This window comes from Zeus faber, assembly GCF_960531495.2.
Source record: "Zeus faber genome assembly, chromosome: 20".
NCBI classification, from domain to species: domain Eukaryota; kingdom Metazoa; phylum Chordata; class Actinopteri; order Zeiformes; family Zeidae; genus Zeus; species Zeus faber.
In genome coordinates this window covers 22230221-22257604 of record NC_137207.1, presented here as the reverse complement: position 1 = coordinate 22257604, position 27384 = coordinate 22230221, and the positions used below count along the sequence as shown (strand labels likewise).

Sequence of the window (27384 nt, the reverse complement as noted above, 5' to 3'; positions counted from 1 at the left end):
TGGATCGCCATTGAGAAAAAATAAGATTTAAAAAAAAGCGATCTAATGAATGCCGTGGAGATGAATGGGAGCCAGCATTTTGTTTTTAATGACAGGGTGGACATATAGGTGCTGATTATTTTGCCTCCATGGTAGTCTTGGCCTAAGACATTCCTAACTCAATGTAATGGATCATGACTTGGCTCGTCTCAACCGTGCGCCATCGTTGAGCTTGTTGTCAATCATGAATAATGCACGGTGCCATTAGGATACGTCAACCTACTCAGCAGCTGAAAGTCGGACATTCATGTGTACAACAATCATGTCCTTAACAGTCATGGAACAAATCAATAAATGCTTTCTTGTGCATTTCATGTGTTTTTATTTATTTTTTATTAAGGTTGGATAAATAAAGTGTGGTGCGTCCCACATTGAGATCCATTCAGCAAAGTGTGATCTGATTGGCTCAATGGATGTCTCTTCAACCTGACGGGCATAACAAAACAAAGCAGAAATCTGATTCGCTGAAAGCAACAATTTGTGTGAAAGTAAAATATAACCGCGATAAGGGCCAGTTACAACCAAAACTCCCTCCAACTTGCTAAATACAAATTTGGCTCTGTCTACTCTTTCTACAGCTCGGGTGGACTAATACCATTAGTAGTACCAGTTACCCCCTCTTGGTACTTACGCAGACCGAGCACCAAAACAAATTTTACCAACAATTATTGTGAGATCATTGATTTTGAAGACCCCGTGTGTTCGGTAGTTGGTTTATTCACGGCTTTAAAATCAGTTTTTTTTATGATATGCCGTTAAACTGTCACCAAAATTCAAAATCCTCACTCTTAAAGAACGTTCTCTGGCTGGTATCTGCTTCTGCTTTACTTGCGGCGTCGTACATGAGCACGGTATCCTTCCCGATGCTTACATCGGTATCTGTTAGTTGTTGTTGTTGTTGTATATGTCGATGGTTGAAGGATGCAATATTAATGAAGAGGTAATGTGGCGAGGAGTAGAAAGGCTTTGTTCCGAGAACGAGCTCAGATATTGTGGCTTAAATCAGCGGGCCTGTATTCTCCGAGCCCCAAGCGCTGAGGAAACACTCTCATGAGTCAGTGTGAGCATTACCGTGGGAAATTCAATAAGCCCGGCGCCCGCAGCACATAATGCCATCCCCACGGACGCCCTGTCCGACAGCTCCACTAAATCACCTCCGTTCCCCGGCGCTCACCGCCGTTCTATACGGTGGAGGAGCGCCGATATCCATCACAATCTACAGGAAAAGGGCAATCCGTGGGTGCACGTGTTTGTCTTGTTTTTCTTTTCACTCCATCTCTGAAAATTCTCATTTTGCAGAACACCTATGAGTTATATAACTTTTTTTTTTTTTTTTTACAATTTTTGGTGAAACTAATGTCGGCTGTGAAGCTCTGGAAGGCAGTGTAAATGTAGGCCATTCTTCATTTGAACATGATTGCTTTCTCTAAAGAGCTTCAGTTGGGTGGGGCTTATACCGCAGTTGTACTCAATGGACGGCAAAACGCTTTGGTTGCATTCGGGGACATCACCATGGCAACCTGAATGCAATGACAATTCGGCTGCAGCCGTCCCTTACGGTGGTTCATAATGGAGTTGACGCTGGACTATTTGCTGTGCCCTCACCGCTGCCAAAGAGTATTACAGTGGATCCACGTTTCTATTTTTATTTTCCTTATTTTATTTTTTTATTTTTAACCTGTGCTGTCAGCAGGCTTGGCGTACAACACGGTGTGTTCATATTCCACTGCATCCAAGACAGAGTTCATCTGCACGTGGAGTTAAAATTCTCCACCTGCAGCGCCACTCTTGGTCGATCATCGAGAACTGCTTGGAATAACTGTCCCGTGGACGTCCTGTGGGATGACAAGAGCGCGGCTCTTTTATTATACAAGACCAACACCAATCCTCGGCTTTGGGAACGATCTCACCGTGTTGTCCATTTTTCCATTGATTTACTGCACTGTTGACATCTCGACGCCGCTAGTGATCTCAATCCACGACCGTCTTTTTGACAGAAACGGCGTCATACAGGAGTTGCGTGTACAGCATTAAGTCTTGCATTTTACTGAAAACCCTTGCTCCTCCTTCTCATAAGCCGTAAACGCTAAAATTGCTCATCAAAACGAGGAAAATAATCGTTTACAGTAGCCTCCCCGTGCACTCCGAGCCAATATCGATCCACAACAAATCAGGCTCCCACAAAAATTAAGTTGCGGCCAGGCTGCCATGCAAGTTGCCCTTGCTTGAACCTTGTTCGTATCCTCAACTCACAGAAACAAAAGCCACACAGCGGGAATCAATGCTTAGAGTTGCTCTCGTCCGGGAGAGATGCACAGAGATGTATCCCTCCTCCCTCCCTCCCTCCCTCCTCCCTCCCTCCGAGGGACTCCTATGAGGCCAAAGGCTTTTGCTGTAAATGCTTTGATGTTCACGCAAACCAGGAAGGCAAATCCACAAAGGCCCGCTGTCACCGCACCGCTGTTGCAATTCACCCTGGCAAAAAACCCAGAAAAAAAACAAAAACAAAAAAAACCCGGTACAATTTGTCAGAGCCACGTTTAAAAGATCACAGCAGCGTTTGTTCTAGTTCTACCCTGACAGCCGCCGACTTTCCCGTTGAGACATGTCGGCCCCCTCGGTCGCACGGATGACGGAGTCGCACATCGTGATGAGACCGGAGTCACTGACGCTGATGGAGGTCGTACGGCAGAAGTCCCGGAGATGAGATTAGATGAGATTGGGTTTGGCTCATTTGAGTTCTCCTTATCTGCGACCCAAGTGTTTTGTTTTTTTTGTTTGTTTGTTTTTTTTTCTATGTTTTAATTTTATCACACTCGCCGTCTGAGTACCTGGAGCACAGCTTTGAAACCTCTGGCACCTCACCTCCTTCTGCAGTGGTGCAACTTGTGGTTGTTGTGCCATGTTGCCATCTGGAGTAGAGGCAGCGAGGGAGCGAAGGCCTGTGTGCGTTCATTTTTACAGTCGGAGAAGGATCCCGAGCGGAGTGGTGATCTTTGCTCTCGCCCTCTTTCCCTCTTCTGTGGTTTTCCAGGTGATGCAGGCGGCGCGATGCCCGACGGACGAACTGTCACTGACCAACTGTGCTGTCATCAGTGAGAAGGAACAACAGTTTGAACAGTAAGTGTGTGTGCGCGTGCGTGTGTTCACCGATGTTTGCCACAGCTCGTGCCGCGGAGCGCGTCAGCAGAAACACGTTATTATAAGCTCAAGTGTTGAAAAATGTCAAGGGACGTTTGGTGGGCAGAGGTTCTTTTTTCAAAAGAACCTTTCAAAAAGAAGCGCGTGGCTCTTGCTCCGCTTGTTCCGTCGTCTTCACACACCTGAAGTGGCTGTTTCCTCTCCCTCGCTCTCTCTCTCTCTCTCTCCCTCGCTCTCTCTCTCTCTCTCTCTCTCTCTCTCCCTCTCTCTCTCCCTCTCCTTCTCTCTCTCTCCCTCTCTCTTTCTCTTTCTCTCTCTCTCTCTCTCTCCCTCTCTTTCTCTCTCTCTCTCCCTCTCTCAGACACGTCATGGTTCGTAACTCCACCCACAAGTACGTGTTCACCTTGAAGACTCACCCCAGCGTCGTTGGGGGGACCATCGCGTTCAGCCTCCCCCAGGTACGCTGGCCCCCGCCACAATATTAGCCTTCCAGTGCCTGTCTGCTGCGGTGCCACATGTGCCATGTGTGTTTTTATTTATTTTATTCATTTATTTTTTAAGGGTGGGATCGGCGTTTTTTTTTTTTTTGTTTGTTTGTTTGTTTGGATTTTTTTTTTCAACCCAGGCCTTGAAATATTGGTTCCCATCATTTTTGACTGCTAATGTAAGGCTTTACTGTCGAGGAACTTACTGCGGCTTCCAGTGGGGCAAACGCTTAAGCCTTGAAACGTTAAATCTACTTCACGGAAATGAGAAGCTCACAATAGAATCCGCTGGTGTAGGTTTCATTTGAAAGAAATGCATTTTTATCAGCTTTTCCCAGAATTTCAAACCATAATAGTGTAATAATGATAAACTTAACACTTTTCTTGAATCAGGCGCAAACTCGATCCATATTGAGACTGGCCACTTTTACAGTGTGAGGGAGTAACAAAAATCTGCTTTTAAACATCTTGACTTCAACTTTCTCGCAAGTTGAAGCTATAACACCACTTACTCCACTTATTTTAATGAGTGGAGTAAGTGAGTGTGAATGTTAACACTGAATAAGGTGTTTTTCACAGCATTCTCAGTTTAAAGTCAGATTTCTTCTTTTAAATGTTTTCAGAATTCCGATTTTATTTTAAGCAAAAGTGTAAGAGACTAGAAACGTTACATTTTGGAAGTACTGCGACTGCAAAAAGTAATTATAAATAAAAATGTGATTATTATTATTGTTACTTACATTTGCACGGATGGAAACAGGCGTGTGACTATAATAGCAGTTTCCCATTTTTTACAAAGGATATTTTGCGTTTTTCTATGTTTTCGGACATCATTAAATCAGAGTGGGAATCTGCAGCAGAGTGGTAAGTTTTTGAACTCAAGCCTTGGGCCAGTTTGTTTTATGAACGGTTTACGAACAATAGGAACCGACACCCGAGGCCTGGGATGAAAAACGTCGAGCGTGCCCTTCTAATAACGGAATTACAATCAGAAGGGCCGCACGTGGAGAGGTGTTCGGGTGAAGTCGAGTCAAGCTGAGCTGCTTCCTCGTCAGACGGGTTTTTAGGGTTGGCGGTGTTTATCATAATAACAGCCGTGCGGAAGAACTGACCCGCGCCTTGTCTCTTAGTCTTTTTAAACCCGATGTGTCGAGCTGTGTTGCCGTCTCTGGCCTGTTTGCACGCACCTTCCCCTCTTCCTCTGTGTGTGTGTGTGTGTTTCTCAAACGTCACTGCTTTCTTCTCCCCCTGCTCTCCCTCCCGTCTATAAACATGGCAGCCTGGCCGCACCGCAGGTACGACAGCAACCTCCTCGCCGGGGTCTCATTTTACAGCCGGGCTCTGCTGCGGGGGGGGGGGGGGGGGGGGCACGGCCCTTCTCCAGAGCGGCCTTGTACCAAATTTACAAAGCCGCCGAAATTCAGACGGGGGCTTGTGAAATGAGGCCGTGTAACAGAGGAGCGTTGCACGGTTATCTGTATGGGAAAACCCACTAGTGATTTAAATGTGATTCCAGGTAGAAGCTTCCCTTTGTGTCTTGTAATGGAAACTCATCCCCTTGTTGCCGGGCAACCGGATGACTTAAATAGTCCCTGTAGAGTCCCTTTTGGTCTGTTTGTTTTCCGTAGCATCACTCAATACAAATGAAATTGTCAACATTGAAATGTACCTCGTCGCCTTCTTTAATGATCTATATATTTTTTCCCAGAGGAAATGGGCGGGCCTGTCTATTGGTCAAGAGGTGGAAGGTAAGGCTCACGATTACGACTCTGTTCACGAATCCGTGGAGGTGGGAAAACATTTGAATCCGTATTTAGAATGGCCATGAGTCTGCGGTTATAACGGCAGAACTCAAACAACTTTATTCACGTGGCGATAATCATTCTTTTGTGGCCTTGAGCCACTTCCACCGTAATCCTTGGAGGAACATCTAGACGACACAAAATATGGCTGACATGGGGGGAAACAAAAGAAAAGGTTGCGCACCCTTGTCTCTACCGGAGAAATACAATTTCCGTGTCATCTGATGACGGTGCTGGGGCAGATTGTTAGTGGTGGAGGGCGTGGAGCAGCTACTAAGAGTCACGAGGGCGGAGGGCAAACGGCAAATAACTGATCTGGCACGGGGAGGCGTGTGGAGTGTGGCGCTGCTTGGCTGGGATCCAGAGGAACGGAAGTCCTGTTCCTCGCAATGGCCCCGAGCGCGGGCCCCCGGGCGCTCTCGAGAACAGCAGCCGCATCGCAGGCAAAGAGGGGAGCGATGCTGTGAATGTGATTATTTTGTCATTAATGTATGTAACAGTCAATCAGCTGTCTGGATCACATCTAAATATAATAATAATAATAATAATAATAATAATAATAATAATAATTATGATCAGTATCATAAACTGTATTACAGTGGAATTTAAAGTGTGATATTATAACAACCTGTTTGTTCTTTTGGTGATAATATAATGAAAACTGCATTTGTATAGCACCTTAAATACATCATACATACAACAAGGGAATGAATAGTACATTTGAGGAGAAAACAAAATAAAAACGAAAAACAATGATAACCATGTCGTAAGCGTCATTGTTTATGTAGAGTGACAATTGATTTATAATGAGGTCAGAGATGACGTCTCCTTATGCTCGTATTTAGGTGAGAAAAACAAAACGACCTTGTGATCTCACTTTCCCAAACCCCTTCAACACTTAAACAGCCCCTAGAAAATGAGCCTCCTCGTTCGGGAGCGTGTTTTAAAACGGGAACGCCCCGCCCCTCGGCGTCTCTCCTCTCCCCAGTCACCAACTACAACTTCGACAAGTCCAGGCAGTGCGTGGGCGCCATGACGCTAGAGATCGACTTCCTGCAGAAGAAGAGCGCGGACAGCAACCTCTACGACTCGGACAAGATGGCCGCCGAGTTCATCCAGCACTTCAACAGCCAGGCCTTCAGCGCCGGCCAGCAGGTGATTTTTTTTAAGAGAGGAATGATCAGAATCACAATGAGTATTCCCGCAAATGGCGTTTTCATAGATGAGGGATTTATCGTGGAGAGGATTAGTGTGTTTCCAAAACGGATATTAAAAAGAGAGTCTGAAAATGTATAAAGTAGAAAAAAATTAAATGAACACTGAAAAATATAATAATAATAATAATAATAATATAAATATATAATAATAATAATAATAATAATAATAATAATATAAATATTTACAATAAATATAATAAACAATAAAATGAAATTAGCCAAATATACACCAAAAATACAGAAATAGCCAAATATATAAAAATTTACGGATAAAAAGTGTGATTCTATGTACAGGATAAATTATTGGCATTGGTATACAGGATATAAATGACACATATTACAAGTCTATGGTGTTATTTGATTTGATAATATTTTTTATTTCAGACGCATAAGAAAACACAGGAGCTTACCATTAAATAAAACACTCAGCAAATTCTATTCAAAAAAAGCGGATAAATTAAATAAAGGTCTTAAAAGGAGCTCCTGCCGCTATTCTATATTCTTTTAATGGAGCTTGGCTCTGAACATAGGTTGACTTCATTAATACTAAATGTTTACATACAAATATATATGTATCTATGTATATATATATATATATATATATATATATATATATATATATATATATATACATACATACACACACATACTGTATATATTTGTAGATGCATATACATCTAATGTATATGCATCTAAATTTGATCATCTGGAGCTGGATGCTTAAATAGAAATTGTCATTCTGAATAAAAATGTAGTTTCTATCGTCCATGTTTATGTCAGTATCAGACCATAGTTAACCAGACTTGTATTTATAGTCATATTTAGAAAATGTAACTTCCATGGGTCAACTTTTTCCGATTTTCTTCTTTTAGTTTTTCATAACATTTTCCAGCAGATGTTTCTGACTCTTATTTCCCGTTCCTTCCAGCTGGTCTTCAGCTTCTGTGACAAGCTGTTTGGCTTGCTGATAAAGGACATTGAGGCCATGGACCCCAGCATCCTGAAAGGAGAGCACGCCTGCAGCAAGAAGCAGAAGGTGCCGTGACATTCTTACACACACACATACACACTTCAAACACACACTTTAAACACACACTTCACACACCGCTGCTATTTGGGCAAGGTGCATCATCACCTTAATACATTTTAATTCGACCAAATACATTTTCTTTACACTGTGAAAGCAGAGACTGACGTTTAAAATCTTCATAATATTTTTAAATAGAACTTGTAGTTGATTCTCGTGTTATTTTGCAGATCGAAATCGGCTTGTTGCTGGGCAACAGTCAGGTGATCTTTGAGAAGGCTGAGAGCTCGTCGCTCATGCTGGTCGGTGAGTGGCGGCAGTGCGCACCGCAGAATCAGCGGCAGCCGACCGTGTTTCCCATGAGCAAAAACATGGAATAGGACCAGCAGCTTCTCCAGTGGAAGGTCTGGGTTCTCTCAACTCCACCGCAACGGAAAGAGGATTTTAAAACCAGCCCTCTGACATTGGGCCTAACCAAGCAGAAATACCAACTTTAATACCTCCCTAATTTAATGCCTGGCTATTAAATTATATTGCCATTACTTATAAATCTCACTTCTTTACTAAACTGGTAAATCAGAGCCAATAAAGCTGTCAGCAAGGGCATCCTCACGACCTCATGGGCTCCACAAATGGAGAGCTGCTGTGTAGAGACATTGAGCTGGCACATACTGTGTAGCTCCCTCCCTCGCTTTGACACGTTCCCCACCCTGACGCTGCGGCTCTCTCTGCGACCACACGGTGGCAGCATGAACACACGTCTTGCTGCGATTCCCCCATGAATACTGATTTACTCCCTTGACTGATGGATGAACCTGAAGTCAAATCCAAAATGCTTGAATCACTCACTTTACAGTGACCATCATTTACTCTCACTTTTTTTTGCTGCGCTTCCCCCTGCGCCTGATCCATCTCCCATGAATACTGATTTACTCGCTTGACTGATGGATGAACCTGAAGTCAAATCAAAAATGCAGAAATCACTGACTTTACAGTGACCATCGTATCGCGTTATACACAAATTGGTGTGAAATTTGGAATATATTTTTAGAGATATTAAACAATAAAACTAATTAATTTATATTCGGCAATATTAGTAAGTTATATTAGCCAAACGATTTCACAGCAGGACAAAAATATTACAATTGGAATAATATTATAAAAAGAGGGAGAGATTATTCCAAACTTGGACTTTTTTTTTTAAATAATGTTTTTTTTTTTTCCTTCTCCTGATTATTTGTTTTGTCATCTCTCCAGGGAAAGCCAAGACCAGGGAGTCCCGCCAGTCCATCATCAACCCAGACTGGAACTTTGAGCGGATGGGCATCGGCGGCCTGGACAAGGAGTTCTCCGACATCTTCCGCAGAGCGTTCGCCTCTAGAGTCTTCCCTCCCGACATTGTTGAACAGATGGGTGAGTTTATACACACAACAACGATAATTATTATTTTATTTATTATTATTATTATTATTATTATTATTATTATTATTATTTCATTTTTTCTGTTTTATTATTATTATTTTATTTGTATATTTTATTATTATTATTATTATTATTATTATTATTGTTATTTTTTATTACCCGACACATTGTTTCTGAAAAACCCTTTCAGTCCCAGACCCTAAAAAAACAACAATATCTTGTGTTTTAGTTTTAACCTCATGAACATAATGTTCAAGTTCAAGTTCAAGAGATTATTTGTCACATACATATACATACGTTCATACATATATGCAGTGAAATGTCATGACACCCGGTGATTACTCACAATAAGCTCTATAAATACTAAAAAATACCAAAATGTGCGTAATCGACACAAGGTGCTCGCGCAGGCAGCCGCAAGGGGAGGCGCCACAATCGCGATTCTGGGTCCTATAATTATATAATAGAATTAATTGACTGTGTTGTATTAAATATACATTTAAATCCTCCTAAAAGTAATTTTAAATAGCATTACATTATTTAATCTTACAACCAGACAGAGAATGCAGTGCAAGGAAAACATACTTGAAGAAAACACAATCAGCTACAATACTCAGGTATGCTGTGGCCTTTAAACCATGCTCAGTTGGTACTAAGGGACCCAAAGTGTGCCAAGAAAATATCCTCCACACCATTACACCACCAGTGTGAACCCTAACCCTAACCCTCAAGGCAGGATTGATCCATGCTTCCAGTCCTTTACGCTAAATTCTGACCCTACCATCTAAATGTTGCAGCAACAACATTTAGATGGTAGGGTCAGAATCATACCGTACAGTAACTGGCAGGTAATGAACCTGCCAGTTACTGTACGGACACTTTATTTGTCATTTCTGCTTTTTAATTCAACCTTTATTCTTCTTTTTATGAATCGCCAGCTTCAGTTTGAAACTATGAAAGTAGTTTGGCCTGTAGGTTAAGAAAGCCTGCTCCATGTCACTGTTTCCATAACTTATTTTTGTTTTTTTGGATACATGCAATGTTTTGTTTTTTTTTGTTGTTTTTTTTCTGTGCTCCCACATGTACACGTGTAGGTCATTTTTAAAAAGTCTCAGGTCTTCAAATTCTATCTTACAAATACTAGGCCTTCAAAAGTTAATAACCTTTATTTAATAGTCTTAAATGAGGTTGTAATTTCAACGTAAACATTCTGTCTTGACTTATCTGATCTGCTCCACATGCACTGGAGGCTACACCCTAGAAACATAAGCTCCTTTTAAGAAGTATTGTTAAATTCAGTTTTACAAATATTAGGGCTTTTTTTTAAGGGTTGGGGTTAGGAATTTATGAGGTCTTAAGTTCAAACACCTTTTTTTAAATTTTTTTTTTTATTTCTGATTTATTCATAAGATTCTTTGTCAAGATGAGTCACGTGAACCAGTGTCTTTGGGATGCTTGGGATTAGATGAACCCAAAAGTGTGAACGTTGGTTTATGTAGTTTGATAGATAGATATTAAGATAGATAGATAGATGGATATATAGATTCAAGATTCAAGATTCAAGATTTTTATTTGTCACATACATATACATACTTCCATACATATATGCAGTGAAATGTAATGCAACGCACCCGGTGATAGCACACAATAAGTCCTAGGAAAAAGTACAAAAATAAAATAAAATAAAAAGTAGAAAATTCCTTTCTAATAGACCGACTAACTGACTCCTAAAACGTAATACAGTAAGTGGAATACAGAATGGAATATAGATAGATAGACAGATAGATATAAAGATAGATAGATAGATAGATGGATAAATAGATGGATAGACAGACGGACAGACAGACAGACAGACAGACAGACAGACAGACAGCTAGATAGATCTCCCCAAATCCTAACAAACACTGCTTCACTAGTTGAATGACGGCACTGGACGCTGAAGGCCTCACGGTGTCTGTCTCGGGTGTTTTCCCAGGTTGTCAGCCTTCAGCAGACCACTAATGATGTGGGCATCACCGAACAGAAAGACACGCGCGCGCGCACAAACACACACACACACACACACACACACACACACACACACACACACACACACACACACATAAATAGCTTTCGACAGCTCTCAGATTACCATGCTGATTCACTTTGCCAAAGGACAGCAAGTCATAGTTATTACAAGCTGCTCACACAAAGTCCCCCCTTTTCTCTCTCTCACGCACACACACCCCCACACACACACATACACGCACGCACACACACACACACACACCGATATTAATACCACAAACACAGATTTTAATATATGTCATTGTCTTTTTAGCCACTCAAACACTGAGATACTTGTGACGTAATCGCATACATTGCCTCTCTCTACCTCACACACACAGACACACAAACACACACACACACACACACACACACACACACACACACACACACAATCGGCTTGCGGCCCGTGGTGTCCGGCGGTGACCTTTGGGAGGGCGTCGGCCCCTGGCTGCGTCCAGGTGGCCGCTGTAATGAGATGGCAGGCCGAGATAAGAGGAGCCCGCTAAGGGTAACTTTTTGTTGGTGTGTGTGTGTGTGTGTGTGTGTGTGTGTGTGTGTGTGTGTGTGTGTGTGTGTGTGTGTGTGTGTGTGTGTGTGTGTGTGTGTGTGTGTGTGTGTGTGTGTGTGTGGGGTGTAGCGGGGTGGCTCAGGTGCTGACAGAAGTTTGAGTGCGAGTCTGTCGGTGAGAGTCGGGACAGAGGGGGTTTCTGTGTCGGCTCAAACCCGCTCACCTTGTCTCACCTTTGCTTGAGTAAAAGTTACCCAGGCGTCCACAAAATGCTACAACCACCCGCGCACGCGCACACACACACACACACACACACACACACACACACACACACACACACACACACACACACACACACACACACACACCCCACCTGTCGCACCAGCCGCCCTCCCCTCAGCGTGGCAGCTCAGATGGCTATCAGAGGAGTCTCAATTAGTCTAGACTAAATGTCACGGAGCAGGTGCAATAAGGTACCTGCAGCCCCGGCCCCATCACAACCACTCAGGGAGGTTCAAACTTTATGTTTTCCGTCGTCACACATCCAGTCGGGGTCGCGGGTGGGGGGGGGGGCCTCCAGCCTCAAATTGTTTATATTTGGGACTTGGCTGTGAGTTTAGAATTCCACCTACGATAAGTTTGGATGGACGCACGATTGCCATTTCAGACAAGGTTTGCGTTCGGGTGACCGTGCGTTCATGCCGACCGCGGCGGCTCGGCCGACTTCAGCCGCTCGTTTTTTGTTTTTTTTTCCCGAGCTTGAGACCGAAAGCCGCGCCTTGTCTCGCCCCCTCCCCTCCAGGCTGCAAGCACGTGAAGGGGATCCTGCTTTTCGGGCCCCCCGGCTGCGGCAAGACCCTGATGGCGCGGCAGATCGGCACGATGCTCAACGCCCGCGAGCCCAAGATCGTCAACGGCCCCGAGATCCTCAACAAGTACGTGGGCGAGTCGGAGGCCAACATCCGGAAGCTGTTCGCCGACGCCGAGGACGAGCAGAAGAGGGTGAGCGGAGGCTGTCGGTGTTCCGCCGAGAAACAGCCAAAAAACCAGATCAAAATACAACAGTTGTGACCATTGATCAAAACAGTGACAACGACCACGTTAAAGCCTGTTGTCAAACCTGAGCGTATCCTAAACTCATGAGGGCCTCGTCGGCGCGACGATAAATCCATCAAAAACAAATCTGTTATCGGCACTTGTCACCTCGTGATGGATGAACTCGGGTTTATCTCCAGCCCCGAAACTTTCTCCCCGGCAACTTTTTCCAATTATGTCCCACGTCAGATTAAAAAGCTGAGGCCGGTTCTCGGCAACGGTCACGACTCTTTTTTTTTTTCTCCCCTGTGAAAACAAAACAAAGGATAAGCATCTCCCCGATCCAAACAGAAAAGCTCATTTCTCGAGGAGCCGAGAGATCTGCCCTTTAGCTGCAGTTATGATAACTTTGGTGTGTGTGTGTGTGTGTGTGTGTGTGTGTGTGTTTGGTTCTGGTGATGGGACACTAGGGTGGGAGATCTCTCTTCACCACCTAATGAGGGGCTGGGAAGTCTCTGACCCCCACCCTTACAACCCCTATACACACACACACACACACACACACACACACACACACACACACACACAGTGCGTAATAATGCCAAGCTCCACACCTGCATTAAATGCTAGTTCTGCAGACTGACAGGGCTATAGATGCAGGGATAACCCCCCACCCTGACAACCTTCCACCCTTATTTTATATCTGTCTTTCTTTCTTTCTTTCTTTCTTTCTTTCTTTCTTTCTCGGAGGAAAGGGAATTTCGGCGTCTTCTGAGCCGGCGGGACGGAAAGGCACATTCTGTGGTTTTCTTACCGCTGTGTTTCATGTTGTAGAACATAGATGGTGGAAATACCACTCCCTGCAGACATATTCAAAACATGTGTGCTCAAGGAATATCACTTCAAAGTGGTAATCCATCGCTTTTTTTGTGTGTATTTTTATTAATTTATTTATTTTAACACCGGGTTTTCCTTCACTTTCCCTGACACACGCTTGCTCTCTCAGCTTTTTTCCTTCCTCTGATGGATTGATTTGTTGTTGTTTTTGTCTTGGTCACTTGAGGTGTTGGGGAGTGTCTGCTGTTGCTTTTAATGAATGTTCATAACCAGAGTTTACAGATCGCAACCTCGGCTGCATTTCACTTCATTGCTTTGTTTTCTGGAAAGTTGGACCCGGCCCGCCACTATGGAAGCAGCAAAAAGTGGAGCGAGCGCATGCCCTCACACAAATACATTGAATGGCTGTTTCTTGTGTATGTCTAAATAAATAAATATGGGATAAATATCAAACATTTAGTTAAGTAATCTTACAGGTTACCACTTTAAACCTATGAAAAAAACAAATAAATACTTGCACTTGCACATAACACATTTTCCCCACAGAGGATCAATAAAGAAGTATTTTAACTATTTTCATTGTGAGAATACTATTCTGACTATATGAGGTTATGAAAAAAAATAAAAATATACACAATGAAAATAGTTAAAATACTACTTTATTGATCCTCTGTGGGGAAAATATTGGAGTGTTATGGTATTTGAGAAGGATTTGTCTTCTAAAACTTCACCTCCTTCTCCCTCCTTCCTTCCTCTCCTTCCTTCCTCTCCTTTGTCGCCTGGCGGTGCAGCTGGGCGCCAACAGCGGTTTGCACATCATCATCTTCGACGAGATCGACGCCATCTGCAAGCAGCGTGGCAGCATGGCGGGCAGCACGGGCGTCCACGACACGGTGGTCAACCAGCTGCTGTCCAAGATCGACGGAGTGGAGCAGCTCAACAACATCCTGGTCATCGGTACGCGCGCGCACACACACACACACACACACACACATACACACACTCACACTCACGGGCTAAAATGATGTATTTCCTCCATGGTTATCATATCTCAACATCTATGCTGTCTTTTCCTTTCCCGACGTTATTGTTTCTGTACATTTTTTGTTAAATTACCTCTCTCGCTCGCTCGCTCGCTCGCTCTTTCGTCGCAGAGAGCGCGGCGAGAGCCATGGAGGGAAGGATGGAGAATTAGAGCGATGGAATCCAACCGCTCTCTCTCTCTCTCTCCCTCTCTCTCTCTCTCTCTCTCTCTCTCTCTCTCTCTCTCTCTCTCTCTCTCTCTCTCTCTCTCTCTCTCTCTCTCTCTCTCTCTCTCTCTCTCTCTCTCTCTCTCTCTCTCTCTCTCTCTCTCTCCTCTCTCTCTCTCTCTCTCCCCCCCCCCCCCCCCCCTCTCAGGAATGACCAACAGGCCTGACCTGATCGACGAGGCTCTGCTGCGTCCTGGCAGACTGGAGGTGAAGATGGAGATCGGTAAGAAACAAAAGAGGCGGAGGTTGCGTGACGGAGCTGTCGCAGCAGCGTTGTAGGTTGTGTAAAACATTATTACAGTTAATAATAATAATAATAATAGTTTTTAAAAAAAGATGTAATTATAATCATCTATATGATAATGACACAGAATAGTTTGGGAATGGGCGGGGACCTTCCCATTGGATATTACAATCGTATCTGGGTGAGGATTCAGTTTTACACTTATTTTAGCTTTGTAGTTTGGAAATACTACAATATTTTAGGGATACAACAATAAAAAAAAGTATCTCAGCGACGGCACAATAGTCATTTAACTTTGGCCGTTTCCTCATCTGCAGCTGTCTCCTTTGCACTGGACGTGTGTAAAATAAATAAATAGATTCTAACAATTCCAATTTGTATACAGTACATTGTTATACAGTGTCAAATGTCAAAAGACATGCGGGGAACACACCGTCGTCTATACGCCCCCTCCACAGTAAGGGTGGGGCGCGAGCTGCAGAGTGCGTTTCAGTCATTACAAACTGCTCTGCTGGGTTTAATATTGGTTTTAAATCCTCAGAAAAGGAGGTTGATGGAGGTTGATGGAGGTTCATGGTCTCCTCAAAAGGTGGAGGTGGTGCTCGCGTGCGAGTACTCGGGTATATGGATGGACGACGAGCTTTCATCTCATGTAGATGTTGGTAATCTAGATGGGAAGCTCAAAGTGAAGATTGGCTTTTGTTTTAAAAATAAATCTTGCTTTTCTTTCAATGCCAAGAACAAACTGGTGGAAGCTACTTTTCTATCTGTGATTTATTACGGCGACATAGTGCATATGCATGCAGCCTCCTCCGTATCCTGGAGCCTTGATTCACTGTGCCATGCATCTTTACGTTTCTTTACAAATGCAAAGTCCCTTACTCTGCATTTCATTGTTTATGATCTGCTGGCTTGGACATCACCGACCACTCGCAGACGACAGCTCTGCTATATTTATATCTGTAAAGCGATACAGGGTGAACCTCCAGTTTACCTCTCTACCCTTCACTGTCCCAACTCTGGTGTGAGGAGCTACGCTGCTGCCGACTCCATGCTCCTACTCTGCACCTTGGGCGTGGAATAATCTACAAAAAGATCTAAAATGAGTCACATTTTTATCTGTTGATGAGTTTGAGGGCATCATGGAGAATGTGGCAATGGAGGCATGTGGTTGTTTTTCCTGAGAGCCCGCTGTGTTTGAAGAGCTGTTCTTCTGTTTTGTTGTGTATTTTTGTACATCATGTTGTATCTGCCGCATTTTAATGTTGTGATCTCAATGGGACTTTCTAGTAAAGTAATGGTTTAAAAAAAAAAAAGGTACGATTAAAATAAAATCATAAAAATAAAACCAATGGGCGACTTTGCTTTGTGTTTGTTTATCTCGGACACATGCGTCCAGGTCACAGAAAATGTAGATATTTTTTAAAGCTCATTAAAAGTCTCTCTCTCTGCCCCCCCACCCCCAGGCCTGCCCGATGAGAAGGGCCGGGTCCAGATCCTCAATATCCACACGGCCAAGATGCGTCAGTTCAGCCTGCTGGCCACCGACGTGGACATGCAGGAGCTCGCCGGGGAGACCAAGAACTACAGCGGCGCCGAGCTGGAGGGCCTGGTGCGAGCCGCCCAGTCCACCGCCATGAACCGCCACATCAAGGTCAGTGGCCACGTAGAGAGGGGCCGATACCCAAAATGACGTCTCCACCCAGAAGAAGGTTTTGCCCTTCGGGTTGTGTTTAAATCCCAGTTTCTGCCCCAGTGGGCGGTGATGGGACTCAGCACAGGTGTGTGTGTGTGTGTGTGTGTGTGTGTGTGTGTGTGTGTGTGTGTGTGTGTGTGTGTGTGTGTGTGTGTGTGTGTGTGTGTGTGTGTGTGTGTGTGTGTGTGTGTGTGTGTGCGCGTCTTAAGTGTTTTTATCAGGTGCGTAGGCTCAAATCTGCACAGCTCCCCCATTAAGTGTCTCCCCGCTTTCCTCCCCCTCCACCGTCCACCCCTCACCCCATACACACACATACACACACACACTCTTCAGAGAGTCAGAACAGAGCATATTGAGGGGTGATGATGTGTGACAGACAGGAGCTTCACACACACATCCAACCCGCTGGAGCGCTTTCCCTCCCTGCGTTTAGCTGGGATTGTTTCTCCCCCACATCCCCCACATCATCTCTCTCTCTCTCTCTCCCCCTCTTTCCCTCTCCCTCCCCCTCCCCCGTCTGTCTGACCTTTCTGCCCTGAAACGAAACATTGTCTCCCTCCAGATTGCGCAGTCGGTATGAATTGCAACGCGAGGTGTGTTAAATCTGACTAGGGCTGGTGTGGCCTCATATCATTTCAGAATAACTTTCCAAACGTGGCTGATATTCAGGAAAAACGTCTTGTTTTTTTGTATTTTTTTCCAATTTTTTACCCAGAAAAGCTCTGTAGATGTCTCTGGTGGAGAAAAAAATATTCATTCTTCATCATTATGTTCTGTAAATACCATAGTGCTTATTTATAGCTGATTGTTATTGTTATTATTGTTGTTATATATGTGTATGTGTGTGTGTGTATATATATATATATAGGCCAGTACCACGGTGGAGGTCGACCTGGCGAAGGTGGGGCAGCTGCAGGTCCACCGGCACGACTTCCTCAGGTCGCTGAATAACGACATCAAACCGGTAAACCCCATCACTTCCCCTCCTCCTCCATCCCTCCCTCTCTCACCGTTCCTCTCGCTCTGCTTCACGTGAGACATAAAAGGCGTCGTACGAAAGCAAAGAAGAACAAAAGCACAAAAGCATAGAAATAAAGGGGTGAAAAGACGAGAGAATGAAAACAGTCCTGAACAGTTTTTGGAAGTTTGTGAATTACTCAAACCCACCTGGACACTGAGTGGGACTCGAACCAACACCCATTTGGGACGCAAAGATTAAAGCCAAAATGTATAAAAGAAAATTTAAATTAAAATATAAATTCATAAATAATAATAAAGACTGATAAAAAAAGACATGGATAAAATAGGTTGAAGTGCAATTTAGGTAATGTAGGCACGCTGGTATGGCAAAAAAACATCTATTTTTACTGCAATCTAGGCAACCAACAGAATATTCAGTTTCACTGCGGTTATTTTGTGTAAAAACCGTGTCACGGCCTGAATAATAAAGAACCAGGAAGGTGCGGCATCTCAGTAAATACGAAGGTGTACGGTTTGTTCACCTCATGTTCGTGCTCCAAAAAACACGGCTGTAATTCTACACTACAGTAAAAGTGCACATGATCTGGTTTCAGCATCACTTTCACATCTCTCTCGCTCTCTCGCTCTCTTCCCTCCCTCCAGGCCTTTGGCACCAACCAGGAGGACTACGTCAGCTACATCATGAACGGCATCATCAGGTGGGGCGACCCGGTGTCTGCAGTGCTGGAGGACGGGGAGCTGCTGGTGCAGCAGACCAAGAACAGTGACCGCACGCCGCTCGTCTCCTTCCTGCTGGAGGGTAGGGCGCGCGCGCGCACACACGCACACGCACACACACACACACAGTCACAAGCGTCCTCCCACCCCAGCCCATACTTTCCAAACCCAGATTCTCACAAAAATGCATTCATTCCTCCTCAAGTCGGCGTGGCCTCTCACCCAAAGTCTTATTTTCAAATTCCTTTCAAGGGTCTGGTAAAGATTTCTATCATCAAAATTGAGAATGTCGCCCTCGCACTTTTCATTCCGCCCCATTTAAAGTCACGTTTCTTTTGGAAGAAAACTCCCCAACACCTGAAGTTATCACCAGGACTCACACAGTGGTTTTCGACTCACATTTTAAACGTCTGTTTTGTAGCATAATAAAGTCCTTTGAGGTTGTTGCCTTCCAGTAAAACTCGAGTTACTTTTACTTTTGTTTCCCTGTTTATCAGTTACTTTTCATCCCCCGAAATAAATGTAACAAATGGACTGAAATTCTTCTAAAATTGTGCAGTTCCTTGTAGTCCACCCATCCATCCATCCACATTTCCACCCTTTCAATGAAAGAGTCACATTTGGGGATTTTATTTTGAATTGTTTAAAAAAATGCAGAGGATTTTGATGAGTCGGATTAAAAACGACCAAATAAACATTATTTAAAAGGCACGTGCCACGGAGCTCTTCAAGAATTAATTATTTGCCTATGTTTCCATTTTGTCTTATTGAACTCACACATCAAAGTCTCTTTAAGTCTCATTCGGTTGCAGTTTAGGGCGACATGTGTCGACACGTGTTTTCACAATGTTGCCAAACGTTGTATTTGTAAAGGTGAGTCAGAAGGCCGTCCCGGTGGCGGCTGTGGACATGGTGTCGGTGCGGCCCCGGCTGACTCGGGGCTGCTTTTCGCCGTCTCCCCCAGGTCCTCCCAACAGCGGGAAGACGGCGCTGGCCGCCAAGATCGCCGAAGACTCCCGGTTCCCCTTCATCAAGATCTGCTCCCCGGACAAGATGATCGGACACTCCGAGATCGCCAAGTGCCAGGCCATCAAAAAGGTGGCGGCTTTTTATTCAGTTAATAATTAGAAAAAAATATCACTTTTAAAATCTGTGTTGAAAAAGATCTGCGTCTATATTCAATGGAAATACAGTATATACATGGATTTTCAAAATACATACATATAGGATTGTTCCCAAGTCGTTGTTCCCAAGAAATGGATGGATGGATGGATGAATGGAGATGCATTATGGATGGAGATGGATGGATGGATGGATGGATGGATGGAGATGCATTATGGATGGATGGATGGAGCTTGATGACAGATGGAGGGATGGATGGATGGATATGGATAATGGATGGAGATAGATGATGGATGGATGGATGGAGCTTGATGACAGATGGAGGGATGGATGGATTAATCGATACTTAATTCATCCCTGGTTGGAAATTGCAGGGATAACGAATAAGAATAACATTTAAAAGAAATAAAATGTCAATATGTGATCAACCTAAAAATTAAGAAGAGAAAAATTGGAAATATGTAGTAAACATCAACATGAAACAAAACAAATAAACCTGAAAAAAAACAATGGGCAGTAAAATGTTTCCAATATATATTAACCAAATTTAAAAATTGACAATAAATCAGGTTAACCTAAAAATGAACAGAAAGCCATAAAATGAACAAGAAAAATGAATACAATATACAATACACAATAAACCTAAAAGTCAACAATAAACAATAAAAAAATAAATAAACTTGACTTGTTTTATGTTAAAACAAAGTTATTTGCTCCAGCCTCGCCACGTTCCCGGTGGTGGTAGCGTGTTAAGGCTGGTGTTGTCCCGCTGCCACCGGGCGCCCCGCACGGCGCACGCACACCGCACGGCTCAAAACACTGAAATTATGGTTCGGGGAAAGAAACGTCTGGAGTCCTGGACTGGAAGTGTTTGAGGAACGCCGCTGGACGAGCTCCTTTCCGCGTCGGCGTCCCCTGGCCTCCCCTCCCCCCTGCGGCTTTCTCATTTGCTTTCCTCTCCGGCAGATATTTGAGGACGCCTACAAGTCCCAGCTGAGCTGCGTGGTGGTGGACGACATCGAGCGCCTGTTAGGTGAGGCGCCGCCGTCCCTCCGCCCGCGCACTATTTATTGCGGTGCTGTTTATGTTCTCGCTGTGGTTGCGAGCGTAGCGCCGTAACACCGTCACCTGCGCTCACTGTCCACTGACACGTGGCCGTGGCGGGCCCTGGTGAACACGGTGCTCCTCGTCTAGACGGGTACATACAGTATCTGTTATTTCTCATCACATCTTAATTTGTCTCTCTTTCCCGGCTGCCCTTTTCTTTTGCTTTTCCCTCCGGGGACTAATAAAGTGTTATCTTTTATTATCTTTTATTATCTTTTATTATCTTATATGAAGGTTAGTGCATGTTGAGGGTGTCACACATTTCACACACCTCTTTTTTTTTTTTTATTCTTGTTTTGGAGCCAGCACTACTTACTGCTTTACTACTGGGTTACAATTCACATTTAGGCCTATAAGCAACTGATTGGATACATAATAATAATAATAATAATTATAATAATAATAATTAAATTAAAAAATGATATTACTGGTCAGATATTCAGTTATTCCACATTGCAGGTTAGGAAGACGCTTTTAAGACATCCTCCATGATTATGTGACCATTTCAAACTGTGTTTTAACTGTGTTCCGTAATTGAAAACAGTTCAGCAATACATTGAGTCTTGATATTTGAACGTCCCGTGACCCTCCGTGTCGCGTGACAACTTAAACGTCATCCTCCTCATCTTTCTCACCCACCCCCGGCCCCGTCCAGACTACGTCCCCATCGGGCCTCGCTTCTCCAACCTGGTGCTGCAAGCTCTGCTGGTCCTGCTCAAGAAACCTCCTCCAAAGGTGAGGAAGCTGACGATGGAGTCCTCCCCGCGTGGAACTTGAACTGTGGATGACTCGGTATTAAGAACGCCGGGATGTAGCGATGGACGAACGAGTAGAAGGACTCGAAGAAGGACGCCTGCTGCGTTTCTACCTCCACCCATCTGTTTTCTGGACAAAAACATCTCCAATTTGTAGTTCAGTCATCGGCCGAAAGGGGGCAGCAGATGGCGCTGCAAGTGTGTGTGTGTGTGTGTGTGTGTGTGTGTGTGTGTGTGTGTGTGTGTGTGTGTGTGTGTGTGTGTGTGTGTGTGTGTGTGTGTGTGTGTGTGTGTGTGTGTGTGTGTGGATTGATGGATGGATGGTTATTAGTAAATGTTGTGGTGCTGTCCCGTTGTGATGTGGATGAATGGTTGTGGTGAAGACCCATTTCTTCTTGTGTCCTCAGTTGGTGTGTGTGTGTGTGTGTGTGTGTGTGTGTGTGTGTGTGTGTGTGTGTGTGTGTGTGTGTGTGTGTGTGTGTGTGTGTGTGTGTGTGTGTGTGTGTGTGTGTGTGTGTGTGTGTGTGTGTGTGTGTGTGTGAACGTGTGTGTGAGACTGTTCTTAACCCGATTCTGTTGTTTTTAATGAGGTTTGTGAATGAGAGTATAGCTGACTATATGTGGCTCTGTATGTGCATGAGAAGGAGTCTCGGGATTGGGGTTTTGGGGGAGGTTTTGGGGGGTTGGGGGTTGAATGCCTGGCTGCCCCGCTCCTCTCGGGTTGTTAAGCGCCGGGCCCAGCGGGGAGCCCGGGCCGGGGGGGCCGCTGGGGGCGGGGGGCCGGAGGAGAAAGGGCCCTGTGAGAGCGCGGGGACCTGGCAGCGCTGCCGCCTGTGTGGCACCTCATCTGCATGCAGCGTCACAAGCCCCTGCGCCACGGGGGGGCACCCGGCCGCCATAATCCCCCCCTCGCTCCTCGCCTCCTCGTTGTTGTCTTCTCCTCCTCCTCCTCCTCCTCCTTCTTCACCTCCTCCTCCACCTCCTATTCCTGCGCCAGCTCCTCGGGTGGTGGGGGGGGGGGGTGGGTTCTCCACCTCGCTGCTCTCACATCCTCATCTTACCTTGCCTTTTTGCTTGTGGCCTCCTGGCCTCCGCTGGGTGCTCCTCTCCTCTCCTTCTCTCCTCTGTTTCACCTCCTCCGTCTTCACCTCCGTCTTCGCCTCCTATTCCTGTGCCAGAATTCCTCCTCGCCGCTCTCACGTCCTCGCCTCGCCTTGCGTGTCTTTATTGTCGGGGCCTCCTGGTTTCATCCACCGTGTCTTCCTCTCCCGTCCTCTGCTCCTCCTCCTCCTTGTCCTCCTCCTCCTCCTCCTCCTCCACCGCCTGCTCCGCCTTCTTCTCCACCTGCTATTCCTGCGTGGGCTCCTTGGGGTATTCTCCTTATCCTCGCTGCAATCACCTCCTCATCTCACCTTGCGTGTCCTCTTCCTTTCACCTCCCCCTCCTCCTCCTCATTCTTCTTCTCCTTCTTCTCCACCTCCTTCTTCTTCACCTCCCTATTCCTGCACCAGCTCCTCAGGAGAATGATCCTTGTCGCCGCTCTCGCGTCCTCATCCTACCTTCTGTGTTCTTTCTCGCGGCCTCTTGGTCTCATCCACGGTCTTCCTCTCCTCTCTTCCCTTCCCCTCCTCCTCCTCCTCCTCCTCCTCCTCCTCCTCCACCATACATCTGTGTCTGCTTCCCCCTCTTCCAGGGACGCAAGCTGCTGATTATTGGCACCACCAGCCGCAAGGACGTCCTCCAGGAGATGGAGATGCTGGACGCCTTCAGCACCACCGTGCACGTCCCCAACATCTCCCGGGGAGAGCAGCTGGTGGAGGCCCTGGAGGTAGTGCGCGCACACACACACACACACACACACACACACACACACACACACACACACACACTCATGTACAGTTCTACTGGCTGCTGACACACACTCACGCCTGGATGTGAGTGCGTGCATACACTGAATAAACACACAGACACACAATGAAGGGAACGAACTGTGAACGTCTTTGTCAGCGTTTGAACCTTGAGGTGCTTGGATTCCTCCGCAGCTGTTGGGCAGTTTCCAGGAGAAGGAGCGGGCGAGCATCGCCAAGGCGGTGAAGGGCCAGGGGCTGTGGATCGGCATCAAGAAGCTGCTCATGCTCATCGAAATGGCTGTACAGGTGAGAGGAGGCATTTCAGGAACCGGGAACTTGGCTGCTGATGCGCGGGAACTTCGCTCTTTTTCCACTTGCTTCAGAAGTTGGTGGATTGGGATTGTTCCCGAGGAGTCCCTGCGAGGGAGGTGGTGCTCTTCCGGAGGACGGGCAGTCGGGGGCAGTGTGTGTCGTCCTGAACGCTGATTGGTCAAATGCGATTTCACAAAAGCCGCCGTTTTCAAATTCCATGTTCGTACCAAAGGCAGAGAAGAATAACGTTTCGACGCCACCGCTTCAGCTTCCCGCTGGCGGCGCGGCTGTTGTCGCTGCCGGTGTTTTCGCCGCGTGCCGAGACGACGAAACGGTCGCCGGCGTTCGGCTTCCCTTCACCTCCTCCTGATTTTCCGGATCTCCGCGGTAACATTGCGCGGTGGGAAAACCGACCAGGAACACTTTTAGGGAGCTTTCAGGGTTCGTGTTTCGCAAAGGCCCCCGGCCTAAATGGTTCCTCATTTTCGTTCCTGTTCCTCGGCGGGGCACAAAAAGACGGCTTGAGCGGCCATCTTGGGGGCTGTCCCAGTTTAAATCCTGTCAAGGAACGGGTCCAGATCTATTGCAACGGTAAACCTGGGGGCGTGTTGCAATCGATTTGTTTTCATCGATTTAACAGTTCAGTGAATGAGTTTGGAGTATATTCCCCCCCGCCAACCCTGCATGACACACACACACACACACACCCACACACACCCACACACACACACACATACACACACACACACACACACACACACACACACACACACACACACACACACACACACACACACACACACACCACACACACACACACAAATAGGATTGATTTATTGGTATTGCGACAGTGTATTATTAAGTGGAGGTCTGCGTCCCAGCCGTCCCCCTGCTCTTCCTCTTTCCTCGACATCTGGCCAACATTCTCGGCAGTCAGCGGAATGCGCCGCAGTCACAACAAACTGTGGTGGAAAAAAACAGCGCGGCGTTGGTGTTGAGGAGTCAGGCGGCGCGCGCTCCGGCGCTACGGCCGTTCGCGACCGCTCCTCGGCACCTGGCGGGTTCCAGCACCGTCAGAGTTCCCCCTCAAGTCCTCCCCCCCCCCCGTGCCACGAAGTGAAAAGCGGCATTCCAACCGGGGCGTTGTGGGTCCCCAGCACACCTCCCGAAACCGGACGATCCCCGTCTGCCGATCGGACAGGACTGGACATTTCCGGGCCTGAAAGTGGCGATCCGACTTGCAGCGTGGTCCTGGAATTCGGATGGAAAACGGCGAGGTTTTCCATCGTCTATTTCCTCAAATCGACAGTTAACTGACCGCGACTGGACGCCGGTTCCTCAACGTCACCGCAGCTGCCTCTCACTTCTTGCTGAAATGAACCCCGACGAAAGCACATTGAATCGGTGCCGGCCAAATCCGGATTGCCGCTATTTTATCAAGCGCTATTTTCTGGTTCTGCATGATCCGGAGAAACCGCGGCCAGGACAGGAAAGTGAAGCAGGCCCCCCGCGGCGGCTCGTCCATTTGAGATGCAATCATGATGATCACACTTTTAAGGTGTTATCTCATCGTTTGTGTATCCGCTGCTAATCAGTTTGGTACTTTGAGACGGATTGATTTTGTGGAGGAATAAAAAGGATCTCGAATGTCGTCCGGTTCCGGACCAGTCGGGTGTTCCTTAAATGGGCCCAAAACGGGCATTCACACACTGAATATGCTGGAAGCCATCAAAACAGTCAGTCCACCTCAAGAACCGGCTAACGGATAACTCCCCTAAAACCAGGGACGGCACAATGACGAACATCATAACGAACAGCGTCGTTGATCAGGCGAGATGCTGCCGCGTCATGGCTTTGGTATGCGCATCAGCAACACATTTAGCCACTGATCGTACTCCATCTTTGACTTTTTAGATGGATCCTGGTCACAGAGTTGACAAGTTCCTGAGCCTGCTCAGAGATGAAGGATCGTGAGTATTTGCACACACACACACACACACACACACACACACACACACACACACACACACACACACACACTTATTATTCTGGATATAACACCTTTTTAGCTTCTTGGTCTGGATTTTGTATTTGTAATCGTGTTTATTTCTTCCCTCTCCTCCAGACTGGGTATCTAGGCCAGCTGCAGCCACAGTCGAGCAGAGGCAGCTTCCCTCGGTAGAACCTTTTTTTCATTTTTATTTTTATTTTAACTTCTTCTTCTTCTCTCGCACTCAGTTATTTACTTCTATCAGCCTCGAAGACAGTTGCTCTCTGGCGGCCTCTTCTCCGCTCACTTACGCTTGTCTCTCCCCTTCCCCAGGCACCATGGGGGAGGGAGAGGGAGAGGGGGAGAGAGAGAGCGAGAGAGGTTTGATTCCATCCATCTAATTCTCCATCCTTCCCTCCACGGCTCTCGCCGCCCTCTCTGCGACAGAACACCAACCAGGCAGCCACCCAAACACCGCGCGGACAGGAGCGAGCCCGGGGCAAACGAGCGCTGCTGTTTGTCGTCCGTCTGTGTGTTGTCATTTCTAAGGTCGTCCGTCGTGTCCTCCGTGTTTTTTTTTTTTGTTTTTTTTTTGTTTTTTTTTGGGGTTGTTTTTTTTTTCAAGACAGAGGATTTCTCGCGTTTATGGTTTGTAAAGTGCACAAGTTCTCAAATGAGACAATTCCAGGACGTGTTTTTTTTTTTGTTTGTTTTGTTTTTTTATCATGTAAGATCTGCTCAATTTTGATTTGCTGGGATTGTGTGTTTGACGTTGAGATTTTAACGAATAAATGAACCGTGTTTGGGAGGTAGCATCTCGATTTAGTCTTTCTTTTTTAATTTTTTAATTAAGAACGACCACAATAAACGCCGGACGACGACTTCTCCTCGCCGCCGCCGAAGCCGTGGCGTTTCCCCGGTTCCTCGGCCGCCGACAGGCTTCCCTCTCTGGGACGAGGGCGTGGGATCCCCCGTCCCGCTGTTCCCCCGTCCCCCCTTGTGCCCCCGTGTGCTTGTCAAAGACCCCGCTGCCGACTGCGTGAGGTGTCCATGAAAACAGGCGTCGTCGCTGGCGCTGCCGTGTCCGAGCTGCTCCGGGAGCAGGTGGGGCTTCGCCGCGCCGGAGCGTTCGGTATCTTAACAGGCGTCTCTCCGCCCGCCCGGTCCCCGAGCAGGTTCAGACAAACCTGCAGAGTGGTTTATATGTTCTTATAGACGAAGCCTGACGTACGCGATATGTAACCTGCCGTGATACATGAAGGCCACATCATCGCTAATGTTATGTTACCGGTTAATCCACATGATCAGTCGTGTGGATTCACCAGTAATATTATATTACTCATCATGTCATATTATCAGTAATGTCATATTAGTAATTGTACTTTATCAGTAATGTTACATCACTGTCTGGCATCAATGACATGGAAAAATTTCCCAGAATGTGTCAATCCTCCTGAAAGCATGAAGTTCACGGGATCTGGCGTTTGTATAACACCATCCCCCTGTACGTTTTGCCGTGTGCGTACGGTCCAGTCGACCGGAAAAGGCTGAAGTTGAACTCCAGACTGTAACGTGGATTTTGAGCCTCCGGCGGTTTGGACGCACGGCGTGGAGGGTTCGGTCCGTTCAGACGGAGTCTTCATCCGTTTTGGAACCTCGTGCAGCGATGCTGTTTCTAAAGCTCCTTCTGTACCATGGACCGTTGCAATAAATCTGGACAAGTTTAAAGAGTGTGTGTGTGTGTGTGTGTGTGTGTGTGTGTGTGTGTGTGTGTGTGTGTGTGTGTGTGTGTGTGTGT

At 46.0% G+C, this 27384-nt stretch overlaps 1 protein-coding gene across 2 annotated transcripts in view; it reads left to right on the top strand.

Annotated features, from left to right (window-relative positions):
* LOC307245436 (vesicle-fusing ATPase-like) overlaps positions 1-26630 on the top strand; it is a 28948-nt gene extending 2318 nt beyond the window's left edge. Inside the window, exons 2-22 of one of the 2 annotated variants that reach the window (XM_080021006.1) lie at positions 3074-3159; positions 3542-3638; positions 5374-5413; positions 6456-6622; positions 7613-7720; positions 7942-8017; positions 8969-9124; positions 12493-12692; positions 14354-14519; positions 14961-15035; positions 16523-16710; positions 17621-17716; positions 18376-18532; positions 19415-19548; positions 20539-20605; positions 21335-21414; positions 23128-23262; positions 23477-23590; positions 25511-25566; positions 25722-25774; positions 25920-26630. In XM_080021006.1, coding sequence (XP_079877132.1) covers positions 3074-3159; positions 3542-3638; positions 5374-5413; positions 6456-6622; positions 7613-7720; positions 7942-8017; positions 8969-9124; positions 12493-12692; positions 14354-14519; positions 14961-15035; positions 16523-16710; positions 17621-17716; positions 18376-18532; positions 19415-19548; positions 20539-20605; positions 21335-21414; positions 23128-23262; positions 23477-23590; positions 25511-25566; positions 25722-25734 — 2211 coding nt within the window. In that variant the 3' untranslated portion in view covers positions 25735-25774; positions 25920-26630. The remainder of the gene's footprint in view (positions 1-3073; positions 3160-3541; positions 3639-5373; positions 5414-6455; positions 6623-7612; positions 7721-7941; positions 8018-8968; positions 9125-12492; positions 12693-14353; positions 14520-14960; positions 15036-16522; positions 16711-17620; positions 17717-18375; positions 18533-19414; positions 19549-20538; positions 20606-21334; positions 21415-23127; positions 23263-23476; positions 23591-25510; positions 25567-25721; positions 25775-25919) is intronic. The other variant, XR_013844677.1, reaches the window with a different exon arrangement.
* The last annotated feature ends 754 nt before the right edge of the window (positions 26631-27384 follow it).